At 40.9% G+C, this 14801-nt stretch overlaps 1 protein-coding gene across 1 annotated transcript in view; it reads left to right on the top strand.

Moving 5' to 3' along the window:
* The first annotated feature begins 5017 nt into the window (after positions 1–5017).
* Positions 5018–14801, top strand: part of LOC108677791 (cholesterol transporter ABCA5) — a 15150-nt gene continuing 5366 nt past the window's right edge. The window contains exons 1-12 of the mRNA XM_018166070.2: positions 5018–5023; positions 5505–5644; positions 6548–6791; positions 7529–7716; positions 8402–8583; positions 9742–9928; positions 10777–10793; positions 11313–11322; positions 11754–11922; positions 12422–13036; positions 13462–13599; positions 13915–14147. Coding sequence (XP_018021559.1) covers positions 5018–5023; positions 5505–5644; positions 6548–6791; positions 7529–7716; positions 8402–8583; positions 9742–9928; positions 10777–10793; positions 11313–11322; positions 11754–11922; positions 12422–13036; positions 13462–13599; positions 13915–14147 — 2129 coding nt within the window. The remainder of the gene's footprint in view (positions 5024–5504; positions 5645–6547; positions 6792–7528; positions 7717–8401; positions 8584–9741; positions 9929–10776; positions 10794–11312; positions 11323–11753; positions 11923–12421; positions 13037–13461; positions 13600–13914; positions 14148–14801) is intronic.

Below are 14801 nucleotides of genomic sequence, written 5' to 3'. Positions count from 1 at the left end.
TGCCGCGTCTGTAAATTTTCACTGGGAAGAACTCCTACCCTAACAAAATTTAGAGTCGCCCCAGCTTCTGGTAATCCAAATCAGAAGTTGTCGCGTCTGTAAATTTTCACTGGGTAAATGTGTGTTGATTTGTTTAACATTGGCCGATATCTTTTAGTGATTAATGGAGGTCTCAAATACAAGTTTTCTACAAGTGCAGCGTTAACGCATAATTTTTTTTTTTTGATTGAGCAATATCTTCGACTTACTCAAGACGTTCGCATTATACATCCCTCGTGTGTGTGATGCCGTTATTTAATACAAGTTTTATGTTGTTTATTGTACATTTCCCATTGTATTCTGGTCATTGATGCGTGGCGTGCGTGTCATTAGTACGGCATCAAATATGGCATCTTCAGGGCATTTTCATGGCATTTTCGGGGCATTATCATGGCAGTTTCGGGGCATTATCATGTGGGGGCATGCTGAGGAACCTTCAGTTCCGATGTGATGGACACTGCATCAGGCATCTCCTACTCATGGCTGTAATACCGCTTTTTGGTGGCAAACTGTAAACGCTCTTGAGATTGTATGTTATACTCTTCTTGAGTACCGTTTTAATTGTAGAATTCTATTACCGTTGTATTGATATGCTTTGATTTCATGTCATTTGATTCATGTGACTGTACTGGATTCCATTCGACCGTTCCCATTCAGTTTCAGTTTTAGAATAATATTATCATACTTGCTCAATGGTTTTTTCCGTTGCCATGGATAAAAATTCATTTTTATTCGTGAAAAAAAAATTAATTTTTTTATTCATGATTGAAAGGTAATTTTTTATTTATTTATTCTGCCCTGCCACTATAAGATAATTTTGGACTACTCAATTTGCTACGTTCGTTCTCAGTTCTCAGGAATTCCACAACAAGTTGAAACAATCTGTGTTCTTCGAGTTTAACTCAATCGCTTCTTGTAATCTAATTCCTAACTTGATATCCGAGGAAACTTTTGCCAAATTTCTCTTGTGTTCATTTATTATTCTTTGTATTGACTGAGAATTTTTCCGTACGAATTTGGCAGTTCGTAATGACTCGTCATTAAACTGTAGCCTCAATTGTTACTTATTTGTGAAAATATACTCGCAATATATGATTTATTCTTTAATTCCCTTTTTCTCTTGTAAGGTTTTCGTAGATTTGCGGGGGATGAAAGCGGTTATTTTATGGGGAGTGAATGTCAAACCGAATCCGATTTCATCATTGTTTTTGTCAATTATTATTTTAACCCCTCAGGGGGGACTTCTGACGCGTGTCTGTGCGCGTCAGAAGTGCTATGGGATTTCGCGTTCCTAGGGGGATTGTCTCTGAGCGCCCCACCGCTGAGCTCGCGGTGTCTGACCGTTGGTCTCAGTTGTGGGGTTAAGTTATTATGTAGGTAGGATTCCTTACATTTCCCTTCTCTGTCTCTCTCGTGCGGGCGGCCGACGTCCCGTGTAAGCGACCTCTTGTTCGAGTGTCTTCGTTTCTGTTGCTTTTCACCTGTCCCTCCTTGTCACTTCGTCTCTTTGAGATGCTAACGCTGCTTCTTTCGAGCCAGCTTCAGCGGGCTGGACAATTGAGACCTTCCGCCCCTTGTGGGTGATGAACAATTTTCTATTTGAGAAACTTTCGATAGTTGAGACCTTCCACCTCTTTGGTGATGTTCATCTTGACTTCCGGTGCGAGATAGCTAAATACTGTAGCTGAAGCGCTGTTAAACATGTGGCCACTAAACTAACTAACTTATTATTTTAACTTTCACTTTGCTTTCGTTGTATGATTCGCTTCCTGCTCCCTTTCCTGTATGTTTTGACCTGATGATGAAATTTTTCTGAAACCTTCTCTTTGGTGATGCTGGGAATTTTATCAGAGTTTTTTCTTACTATTAACATGTCAATCATGTGTTCGATGTATCATAATAAGTTGAAATTGCGTATTATTGTAAGGATTTCACTGCGTATCCCTTGTAAGCACTTGGTAAATATTTTTATTTATTTTTTTTCGTTCTGTTCAATTTTTGTTGTACTATCTTTATACATTGCATAGAAATTCTATCCACGAGAGCGACCTGACCTTCAAAATTTTATCATTTGCACCTATCACGCAGTGCTTTGCCGTCATAAAGTTTTTACCGGATTTCATTACAGTAATTTCAGCCGTGTAAAACCCTTCAGCTTGCAAGAAACGAATGATACTTCACAACTTACACTTGGCTGGGAGTCTATCACGGTAGTCATGTTTATGTGACGCTATATGAACTAGTGATGACGTTAGACGCCCGAAAACGTGTGAGATTTTAGTGGGAGAGGTGCGCGTGTAGGGGGAGAGGTGCGCGTGTAGGGGGAGAGGTGCGCGTGTAGTGGGAGAGGTGCGCGTGTAGGGGAGAGAGGTGCGCAGTGCATCGGTCGCCCTCCCGTCAAGCAGCGCGATCAGAAGTTGAATAAAACTTCCCACGTGGATTGAACTAAAAATTTTAAAATGATGTTTGAGGGTAAAACTTGAAACCGAATGATTTAGGAAAATTCGATTCTAGCTAAACTCAGCCGCTCATCATAATTATTCGAATTTTAGTTTTGAATTTTCAAAGATTTAGAGCTGATGGTCAGAAGTCGTAAGGGGAGTCACGACCCCTGGTCTCGGAGTGAGAAGGAAATAACATAAATTTATCTTAAATATATTTAGTTATATGGGAAATGCGCTCTCAGATTTACCGTCGCTCATGCTAGTGCGATAGCCATTGTTCACCTGAAGGCGCCTTATAAGGTTGGCGAATATTTTGCACTCGAACATTCAATTCCGTTAATTATCAAACCCTTTTTCAACTCTCGTAATTTATCATCATGTAAACTTATTTTCCTCGTTTTCTGCACTAATACTTTGAATGTATACTTAAATACTTCCAAGTAATAACATTACAACTAACCTTAGAACAACACTTCCAATATAATATTTTGTGCTCTCAGATAGCAAGGAAGCCTGTCACTAGAATTCTCATTGAAATCGTTTGCATAGATTAGGAACTAGTTATACTCATTGATGTTGATCATCCCCAGCTGATTGATTCAGTCACTCGTTCGATCAGTGAAGGAAATCGATATGATGACAAACTTTGAACCTAAAATACTACTTCTTTTGAATGTAAAACAGATTCGCTGTTAAAAAATGGAAAAGCTGAAACCGTTTACTTTCCATGTAAGGAATTTTCATTCTTTGGCCGTTGATTCTGGTGTGAAGTTGCTTGGATTGGAGGCACCTAGACGTGTAAGCTCGTTGCGTCGTATTAGTCTTGCTTCTGCAAAACGTCGGCAATGGAAACATAAATGGAACATTACACATCCTCTCGGCAAGCAAGATTTAATCTCACCAAGACATCCAAGTGAAGTTTTGATATCTGCTCAACCGAGTTTATCACGTCAACACTCAATCTCCGCCGCCAGCGATGTTGAGTACCAGCAGGGACAGTCGCCTGGTCCTACACAGAGAGAATATTTCTACTACATCGACCACCAGGGCATGGTGAGTCTACCATCAATATTTCTACTACATCTACCATCAGGGCATGGTGAGTCTACCATCAATATCTCCCCTCAAGGGGAACTTCTGACGCGTGTCTGTGCTCGTCAGAAGTCCTATGGGATTTCGCGCTCCTAGGGGGATTGAGACAATTGAGACCGTCCGCCCCTTGTGGGTGATGAACAATTTATTTATTTGTTTAAGAATCTTTCGATAATTGAGACCTTGCACCTCTTTGGTGATGTTCATCTTGAGTTTTGGTGCGAGATAGCTAAATAGCTGAAGCGCTAGTAAACATGTGGCCACTAAACTAACTAACTACCATCAATATATCAACTATATCGGGCCCACGTCCACAGCTCAATTCATCTGTGTAAACTTAGCTTCTTTCTTCAAATGTTTAACTGCATTGCTGTGCTGTGCGTTGCATCGAACTCTAACGGATATCGAGCAGCTGTGTCAACTGTCAGTTACACTATTAGTTTATTTGAAAAAGGAAATTTTGTGTCATTCCAATTAAATATATCTATGCAATATTTGAGCTAGTCAACTAGATATATATTATCATTTAATTGACTTTTCAGCCACGCTACCAGTCAGGAAAGTGAGCAGTCGTTACCTGTAACGCCAACCCTGAACTGTTTTTACTGGTAACGTCAACCCTGAGCTGTTGTTACTGGTAACGCCAGCCCTGAGCTGTTGTTACTAGTAACGCCAGCCCTGAGCTGTTGTTACTGGTAACGCCAACCCTGAGCTGTTGTTACTGGTAACGCCAGCCCTGAGCTGTCGTTACTGGTAACGCCAGCCCTGAGCGTTACTTCGCTCTCTGATGTCGCCTTATTTTCTCTTCCAGCTCTTTTTGGACGACGCCCGTATTAAGAACTTCACTTCCTGTTTTAAAGGTATGAAATTATTCAGTTTTTTGCATATTAAGTCATATATTTTTGTGATAACAATTTCATAGTATCCGAATTTGTAATTTATTTTTACAATGATATTTACATAGACATATACTAGGTTTTTCAAGACTATTATATCATGATTGATATTATTTTTGTGTTAACCAACTCAAAAGACCATTAAACGAGTTGCAAGAAAAATTAGTCATCAATAAAAGCCAACAGTCATGACTGGAATAAGGGGAGCGAAGTATATGACAAAAGTCGCATAGTAAATATAGTAAATAAATAAATAACAGACTTTTGTCTGTTTTGTCATATAACCAGTTGATATGTTGTTTCATTAAAAGGACTCAAATCTTTAAAGACTATGTAAGCGATGATGAATCACTCAGCATTGAGTGATGGACACTATTTAGTGATGATTAATGATCATCATTGTCTTATGAAATTAATTATTATCTTGTGTAATGATCATCATTGTCTTATTTGATGGCAGTCAAAATCTTGTAAAATGATAATCATCACTATCTTGTACAATGACGATAGATTCAAATGTGTCGTATTAATTTGTATAATACAACCATGTTTGTCTGTATGTTGTGTACACTTTAAAAGTTCACTGAATTGTATAGCCGCTTTTGTGGTGCAATTGAACCAGATTTCAAATTATTGTTTAAAAAAGATACGATGTTTGGATGAATTCATTTAAGATAATACCGCAAGATTTAAGATAATCTTAAGAAGATACGATGTTTGGATGAATGCATTTAAGATTATACCGCAAGATTTAAAATAATCTTAAGAAGATACGATATTTGGATGAATTCATTTAAGATTATACCGCAAGATTTAAAATAATCTTAAGAAGATACGATGTTTGGATGAATTCATTTAAGATTATACCGCAAGATTTAAGATAATCTTAAATCTTTGACAATATGGCGTCAGGTTATCTTGCTGACGACGCACTTCATGGACGATTTAAATTATCGTGTAAAGAAGATACGATGTTTGCATGAATCTATTTAAGGTAATCGCAAAATTTAGAATAATGTTGAATCTTTAAAAGGTTATCTTGCTGACGACGCACTTCATGGACGAGGCAGACGTGTTGGCTGACCGTAAGGCCGTCATGACGAAGGGGGCGCTGCGTTGTTGTGGTTCCTCGCTCTTCCTTAAGAATAAGTTCGGTCTCGGCTACCATCTCACGTGAGCGCCATTTTTCTATTTTTTATTTAAGAATACATTTTTATTTTTTAAGTAAGGATACATTTTTATTTTTAATCATAGGACATACATACATTTATTTTCTAATAGTGATGAAGTACACTATTGAGTGATGAAGGACAATATTACGATCTCTCGTAAGCGGTATGTCTAGAAATAAGATTACATTGTATTTTTTATGTAAGAATACATTTTTAAATGTTAATTAATTATTATATAATATTGCGCTGCGCTGCTGTGGCTCGTCGCTCTTCCTTAAGAATAAGTTCGGCCTCGGCTACCATCTCACGTGAGCGCCATGTCTAGAAATAAGATTACATTTATATTTTTTATGTAAGAACACATTTTTTATATGTATGAAAACATGTTTTAATTAGAATAATTATTTTATAATATTATTAGTTTATTATTTATTTTTCTTACTTCTTGACGTTGAAAAAACATTGATCACAATGTGAGGCACGTTGTTAAATCAACCTTATTTCAACGACAGATGCCTGGTGGGTTATTACTTTTTGATAACGTTGAAACAACGTTAAATCAACGTCTGTTCGCTGTTGCGTGGTGGTGTTTATAAGTTAATTACGTTTAAACAACGGAAAATCAACATTTTTTTCACAGTAAATTGCTTGGTAGGTTACAAGTTGATGCCGTAGTGAAAACGTTGAAACAACGTTACTTCAACGTTTGATGCCTGATGGTTTATTCTTTGATAACGCAATTAAACGTTGAAGTGACGTTATTTCCACGTTTGATGCCTGGTGTTTTATTCCTTGAGAACGTAATTAAAAAAAAAACGTTAAAGTAACGTTATTTCAACGCTCGATGCCTATTGATTTATTAGATTAATTTTATTATCGTATTGAAGTCGTTGTGATGACGCAGGCTGGTGGTGGGTGAGGACGCGTCAGCTGACGAGGTGACGTCACTCCTTCGTCAGGAGGTCCCCCACGCGTCCCTTGTACGTCACTACGGCAAGGAGATGACCTTTGTGCTCCCCGACACGCCCCCTGAACGCTTCCCCGCCATGTTCCTCCTGCTGGAGGCGTGCAGGTCAAAGGGCGCCGCCCCCCAGCACAAAACCGTCGCCATTGAAGACTACGGCGTTACCATGACAACGCTGGAGCAGGTGGCAACACGTTATTTGTGGCAACACGTTATTTGTGGCAACACGTTATTTATGGCAACACGTTACTTATAGATTGGGGGATAGTGAGGGACTGCGTCATAAAAATTAAATTCGATTCCATGAAAGGCTTACTATAATTTTATTATGTTAACTGTAAGTTTGTTCTAATTTGAAGATAAAAACGGATATTAAATGAGGGCAACAACGCGTTTTTTTAAATTTAAGGAGAAGGAGATGACTTGATAATTAACGCATGTTGTATAAATATCTTCAAACCTGAAGATTATCTATAGTGCTCAACTGTTAGTGCCAGGTTAAACTGCTAGTGATTCCTAGTTTTTTACTCGAATTTCTTGGTTAACTGTAATTCTCGCCCAGTTATATGTTTTATAGCTCTTATATACCTATAGCTTTTGTTTCCGTTTTATTGCATTCACTTATTTTTTTATTGTTTATCTCATTCATAAGCGCACGTCTTATTCACGTACATTTGTACAGGTGTTTTATTCACGTACATGTGTGCAGGTGTTTCATTCACGTACATGTGTGCAGGTGTTTAATTCACGTACATACGCGCACGTTTCATTCACGTACATGTGTGTAGGTGTCTCATTCACGTACATGTGTACAGGTGTCTCCTTCATGTACATACGCGCACGTCTCATTCACGTACATGTGTGCAGGTGTCTCATTCACGTACATGTGTACAGGTGTCTCATTCACGTACATGTGTGCAGGTTTTCCTGTCTCTGAACAGCGATGAGGACCCACAGCCTGACCCCCCACAGGAGGGGTCAGGGGGCACCGTCCCCCTGGTGGAGCAGCCTCCAGACCAGGGGCTCCAGAAAGAGCAGTTTGCCTCATCCGCCCCCCGGAGGGTCGAGGGGAAAAAGAAGGGATTTGCCATCGAGGAAGTGGAAGTTGAGTGAGTAACACGCAGCACGTAACACGCAGCATGTAACACGCAGCACGTAACACGCAGCATGTAAAGGCCCGTTCACACTAGGGGCAACACACGGGCGTCAAGCGCCTCACCGCCCCTCTACGTGCGCTTCTTGTGGGCAACGAAGCGATTGACGATCTACCCTAACAAAATTTAGAGTCGCCCCAGCTTCTGGTTTTGAGTCGCCCCAGCTTCTGGTTTACAGTCGCCCCAGCTTCTGGTTTAGAGTCGCCCCAGCTTCTGGTTTACAGTCGCCCCAGCTTCTGGTTTAGAGTCGCCCCAGCTTCTGGTTTAGAGTCGCCCCAGCTTCTGGTTTAGAGTCGCCCCAGCTTCTGGTNAGACCATGAATGTAATCACAGCAGCACACCCGAGAACAATGGCCCAGAGGTCAAATTTGGATACATCCATCCTCACTGATGTCTAACTGGCAACTAATCTTCGAAGCGCGCCGTCGCGAGCTACCGCATATAAAAATAAGTGTGAACGGTTGTGGGCGGTGGGGCGCTGCAGCAAGCGCCAGACCGCCCATATCGTTGCCCCTAGTGTAAACGGGCATTCACACGCCCACGCATAACACGCCACGCCCCCCATAGGTACAGCGCATGACGGGCGTTCAAGGCGCTGCTGCGCATAACATGCCACGCATAACACGCGCACGCCCCCACAGGTACAGCGCATGGCAGGCGTTCAAGGCGCTGCTGCGCATGCGCGTGACGGCGGTGTTGCGGGAGCCGCTGGCGGTGATCTTCATGGTGGTCTTCCCCTTGGGGTTCACCGCGGGGGGTATCGCCCTGGCCGACTCCCAGGGCACCCCCACCGTCACCGAGACCCCCCTCAACTTTACGGCAGGTCCGTCGACTTTACGGCAGGTCTGTCAACTTTACGGCAGGTCTGTCAACTTTACTACTGCAGGGTGTCAACTTTACGGCAGGTCTGTCAACTTTACGGCAGGTCTGTTAACTTTACGGCAGGTTCGTTAACTTTACGGCAGGTTCGTTAACTTTACGGCAGGTCCGTCAACTTTACGGCAGGTCCTAGGTCCATGCCCCGGGTGGGGTAGGGGGTTGTGGGGAATTAACGGACTTATGAGGTCGGCGTTGAATATGACAAATCTGTTCCCGATTATTTACATAGCAGAATTTCCACAGCTTGCTGAGGTTTCGAGCCCGCAATTCACTGCTACAATCTTGATGCTCTGAAATTTAATCACTGTTCCATCCGCGCGGTCTGCGATTCTGAGAAAATAGCGGTCTGAGATTTTGAATGCAATTCCAGGTATTTATTTTCAAATCACGGACATTGGAAAAAATTTTGTGAACTTTGTATAACAAATAATAATAATATGGAGGCCGTCTAATCCCGCAGCATGAGTGGCCAGCGGTCGGCCAGAGCATATATTAGCGCCGGCCGCCTGCTGGCTATTCATCGGCCACCTGAAAGCCGCCCTTTTGCCTATATTTTAATGGCAAGAAGAATATTTTTCATGGTTATTGGCAAGAAAAAAAATTTTTTGTTGTAAGTGGCAAGAAAAATATTTTTTTATTGTCAGTGGCAAGAAAAATATTTTTTATGGTTAGTGGCAAGAAAAATATTTTTTTATGGTTGGTGTCAAGAAAGATATTTCTTTATCGTTAGTGGCAAGAAAAATATTTTTTATGATTGTTGTCAAGAAAAATATTTTTTACGGTTGGTATCAAGAAAAATATTGTTTTATGGTTAGTGGCAACAAAAATATTTTTTATGGTTGGTGTCAAGAAAATTTTTTTATGGTTATAAAAAAATATTTTTTATGGTTAGTGGCAAGAAAAAAATTTTATGGTTAGTGGCAAGGAAAAATTTTTATGGTTAGTGGCAAAAAACATTTTTTATGGTTAGTGGCAAGAAATTTTTTTATGGTTGGTGTCAAGAAATTTTTTTATGGTTAGTGGCAAGAAAATATTTTTTGAGGCCTGTGATGTCCCACACCTCACAATACCGTCCCCTCACAACCCCCTTCGTCGCCCCCAGACCTGCTCCATGGGCGGGGCGACACGCTACTCCTACACAACGGCACCGCCCACGCGCTGGACGGCTGGGACGCTGTGCTGGACGCGTCGTCCCTCGTCGCCCTAAATTACAACGGCAGTTATGACGTCATCTTTTCCAGCCGTCCACAGATCGCCGCCCTCGACGTCGCTCGCTTCCCCATCACTGGGTGAACATTAATTAAATTATTTAAATCGTTTAAATCGATAATTAAATTATTTAAATCATTAATTAAATTATTTAAATCATATTAATCATTAATTGAATTATTTAAATCACTAATTAAATTATTTAAATCATTTAAACTAGTAAATAAATTATTTAAATCAATAATTAAATTATTTAAATCATTTAAATTATTTAAAATATTAATCAAATTATTTAAATCATTTATTAAATTAATGGCTCATAAAATTTATGAATAATAATAAAAATTATTATACAAATAATAATAATTTTAATAAAGTAATAAAATTAATGTGTGTGTCATATTGTCTAAATAGTGATACACTTCCTGCGCGAAAAGCGCGCCTTTTTGTGACGTCAAACTGGGTCAGGATGACTCATACAAGGACAATATATGCATCGACATATGGACTGGACAAAGTCTGACACATTTCTCTGAGTGTCTCTTTCCACTACACTCAAACAAATTAACGGAATGTATGTTCCAAAAAGTTATACACACCACAAGCAGAGACTGAAACGCAGTTTTACTGTGTCGCGAAAACTGAGTCAGGATGACCCATACACGGGCATCACCATTTTTTGCAGTTTGTGTTAGTGGGACTGGGTTAAGTTAGACTTAACTATAGTGTTCACTTCAAATCCTAGATCATCTATTATTTATTTCTTTCGATTGCAATTTTGAATATTTGTAATGGATCTTGGGGCCGATTCAAGATTTTTCACCGTTTTTTTTAAAGTATGGATTAGTGGGACAGGGTTAGGTTAGATTTAACTTTTGCGTTCAATTCAAATCCTAAATCTTTCATTATTTATTTCTTTTGATTGCAGTTATGAATATTTTGGGGGTAATTTCATTACCGATCCAACATTTCCAAAGAATATATGCTGTAATTTTAGTTGTGAAGACTTGTGCTGCACTCAGCCTTCCTCCTGGTCTCTTTCCCCTCACTTGCTCTTCCCCTCAAACATTTGTTACAATTACCTCCCTGTTTAATAACCTGCGTTTAATTGCCTCCCTGTTTAATAACCAGCCCTTTAATTACTTCACTGTTTATAAACTTGCCTGTTTTATTACCTCCCTGTTTAATCACCTCCCTGTTTAATTACCTCCCTGTTTAATTACCTCCCTGTTTTATTACCTCTTTGTTTTATTACCTCTCTGTTCAATTACCTCCCTGTTTAATTACCTCTTTGTTTAATTACCTCCCTGTTCAATTACCTCCCTGTTTAATTACCTCTCTGTTCAATTACCTCCCTGTTTAATTACCTCTTTGTTTAATTACCTCCCTGTTTAATTACCTCTTTGTTTAATTACCTCCCTGTTTAATTACCTCTTTGTTTAATTACCTCCCTGTNGTCTTGAGTCCTGCAGCAGTGAGTGGTCTTGAGTCCTGCAGCAGTGAGTGGTCTTGAGTCCTGCAGCAGTGAGTGGTCTTGAGTCCTGCAGCAGTGAGTGGTCTTGAAGAAGTTTGTAGTTGAAGGATTTCAAAAAATTCTTTTGACTGCCAATAATAAGACCCCAAAGACAGTTTTAAGACCTTGAGGTTATATTGGCCGCCAATATTATGGTTATATTGGCGGCCAAAATTAAGGTAATATTGGCCGCCAAAATTAAGGTAATATTGGCTGACAATATTAATGTTATATTGGCTGACAATATTATCGTTATATTGGCCGCCAAAATCAAGATAATATTGGCGGCCAAAATTAAGGTAATATTGGCCGACAATATTAAGGTAATATTAGCCGCCAGTATTACCTTAATATAGGCGGCCGAAATGAAGATATTCGTGCCTGTATGCCAGGACCCACGGGCCCAACACTGAGCCCATCAGGACGCAGAGCCACATGCTGCCGCCCCTGCAGGCGTCCATCGAGTTCGACGTGAGCTCCTTCTTCGCGCCCATGCTTATTGGCTTCGTCTACACCCTCGTCCCCGTGGGGCTCGTCATCGACATGGTCCAGGACCGGGAGGCAAGGCTTATCAACCTTTATTATTGCCCAAGTAATGGTGTTTAATATTGGTCCAGGTTAGGAACCTTTATTATCAGCGATTTAACAACCTTTACTATCACCAAAGTAATAGTTTCTAATATCGCTCCAGGTTAGGAACCTTTATTATCATTGATTCAATAACGTTTACCATCGGTGCAGGTTATGAATCTTTATCATCAGCCAATGAATAGTTTCTTCTTTTGTTTCTAATTACGAACCTTTATTATCATCAATTTATCACCTTTACTATCGGTGCAGGTTTTAACCTTTATTATTACCCATTGAATAGTTTTTACTATTGGTCCTAGTTACATACCTTTATTACCATCGATTTAATAACCTTTACTATCGATGCAAATTTTTAACCTTTATTATCACCCAATTAATATTTTTTACTATTAATGCATGCATGACTACGAACTTTAATCATCCATTCACGTGTGCGTTTGCCAGAAGCTAATCTAAAATCCCGACGCAGATCCACGCCCGCAACCTGCTTCGTCTGAACGGCGTGAGCTTCAACCTTTACTTCTCTTCATTTTTCCTGGTGTTGACGGTTGTCTACTTCATCTCCTACATCGGTCTGCTCGTCATCGTCCAGGCTTTTGGTGTTGCTTCTCTCACGATGCCGGCCGCGTTCACCACCTTGGCTGTGATGTATTTGATGTATCTGCCGAGTGCGCTGGTGTATGCTGGTGCCTGCTCGTATCTTTTCGATAAAACCGAAACTGCGCGGCAGTTTTACCCAAACTTAGCAACCACGATTGGTTTTGTGCTGTACACTGCAGTGTCCTTGGTTGATGTTCTGGTTGAAAAAGGATTAACGGACCCTGGTCTCATCACACACTGCGTGTTTGCCGTAACTATGCCCTGGTATATACCCTTCGGTACTCTGTACTACATCAACAAAGTGTACCTCGAGTGCTCCCTGAGGATGACGTGTGAAGACGTAACCATGTCTGACTACTGCACCGTGGAAATAATGCTCATGTTCTTCATGAACATTTTTAACGCATTTTTCTACTACTTTGTGCTGCGTGCCGTCGATGCCTTGAAGACCGGCGGCAGCTTGCGGGACGCCTTCTTCCTGTCCGTGAGTTGCCGTGTTCTTATCGCATTTCTCATTTATGGAAAAATGCGCTATTGTGCTCGTCATGTCCGTCCGTCTGACTGTCAGTCTGTCTGTCTGTCCGTCTGTCTGTCTGTCTGTCCGTGCTTTCACGTTTTCGTCGACGAGAAAATGCGCTCTTTGTCACTCACTGCAGTGAGTACTGAGTTATATCTTTAACAAATTTTAGTCGCCGGCAAGCGCAATTTTTGGTCTTTATTACATGATTTTATATTGATGCGAAAACAATGTCTTCATTTCTATAGAAACTAATTTCTCTTCGCTGATAGAAACCAACAATTGGTCGCTGTACTAATTACCAATTATTAGTAACTATTTTAGTTTTTGTTTATTAGGCTGCAGATCCTACACTCCCCCTCCTGCACATCCCACACTTCCCCTCCCCTCAGGTGCCGGACGCCCCCGACGAGGGGGTGTGGGGGGAGGAGGTGGTCGAGTCCCCCCACGAGGACGATGACGTCAAAGACGAGCGTCGCCGCGCCGAGCAGCTCGCCAAGACGGGGGCACCAACCCCCGCTGTCGTCTATGTGGGTGATGGGGGGGTGGTGCTGGTGGTGGTGGTGGTGGTGGTGGTGGTGATGATGATGGTGGGCTGGTGGTGATGGGGTGGCGGTATATGGCTTCAAATTGCCCCATATGGCTAGAAATTACCCCATATGGCTTCAAATTGTCCCATATGGCTACAAATTACCCCATATGGCTTCAAATTACCCCATATGGCTTCAAATTACCCCATATGGCTTCAAATTACCCCATATGGCTTCAAATTACCCATATGGCTTCAAATTATCCCATATGGCTCCAAATTACCTCATATGGCTTCATATTGAATGATATTCCAGAACCTCGGCAAGAGCTTCAAGACGGACGAGAAGAAGCGGCGCGGCAAGGCGCCGGCCGGTCAGCTGCTGGCGGTTGAGTCAGTGTCGCTGGCGCTGCGGCCGGGGGAGGTGCTCGGGCTGCTCGGTCCCAACGGCGCCGGCAAGACGACGACCCTCAAGATGCTCACGGCCGAGGAAACACCTACGCGGGGCGGCGTGAGTAATCACATCCAGAGAAATAAATGGATCATGTTGTACCAGAGGGCGGAGCACTGATACGTCCATTCGTCGTATCAAACTGGGTCAGCATGACTCACACGAGGCAGAAAATGCAATTTTCTAAAATGCAAATGCACGAGGCAGACAATGTCTCACTCATTGCTCTGAGTTGTGTCCATGAGTGGACTACCCGCTTCTGATGGTGGCTTACGCCATGCATTTAAGCCAACACCTGCAGGCTTTTAGTTCAATACAAAAGCTGTAAATACTTGATGAACGTTGACTCGTTTTACTTACAAATATTCTAGAACATAAAACGTAATTTAAATTAAATTTATCGTTGCGTAGCACTCACATATTCATAGTATTGGAGCGTTCTTGTTTAATCGTTCGTTAAAATTTTAGTTTTCCGTCATTACGGCCCCCGCCTCCCTCCATTACATGGCGGAAATTTTTTTATTCTACTCTTTTATTGAATCTTTCTACTCTTTTATTGAATCTTTCTACTCTTTTATTGAATCTTTCTACTCTTTTATTGAATCTTTCTACTCTTTTATTGAATCTTTCTACTCTTTTATTGAATCTTTCTACTCTTTTATTGAATCTTTCTACTCTTTTATTGCATCTTTCTACTCTTTTATTGAATCTTTCTACTCTTTTATTGAATCTTTCTACTCTTTTATTGAATC

This window comes from Hyalella azteca, unplaced genomic scaffold (genome assembly GCF_000764305.2).
Source record: "Hyalella azteca isolate HAZT.00-mixed unplaced genomic scaffold, Hazt_2.0.2 contig10333, whole genome shotgun sequence".
NCBI classification, from domain to species: domain Eukaryota; kingdom Metazoa; phylum Arthropoda; class Malacostraca; order Amphipoda; family Hyalellidae; genus Hyalella; species Hyalella azteca.
This window is presented reverse-complemented; position numbering and strand designations above follow the sequence as displayed.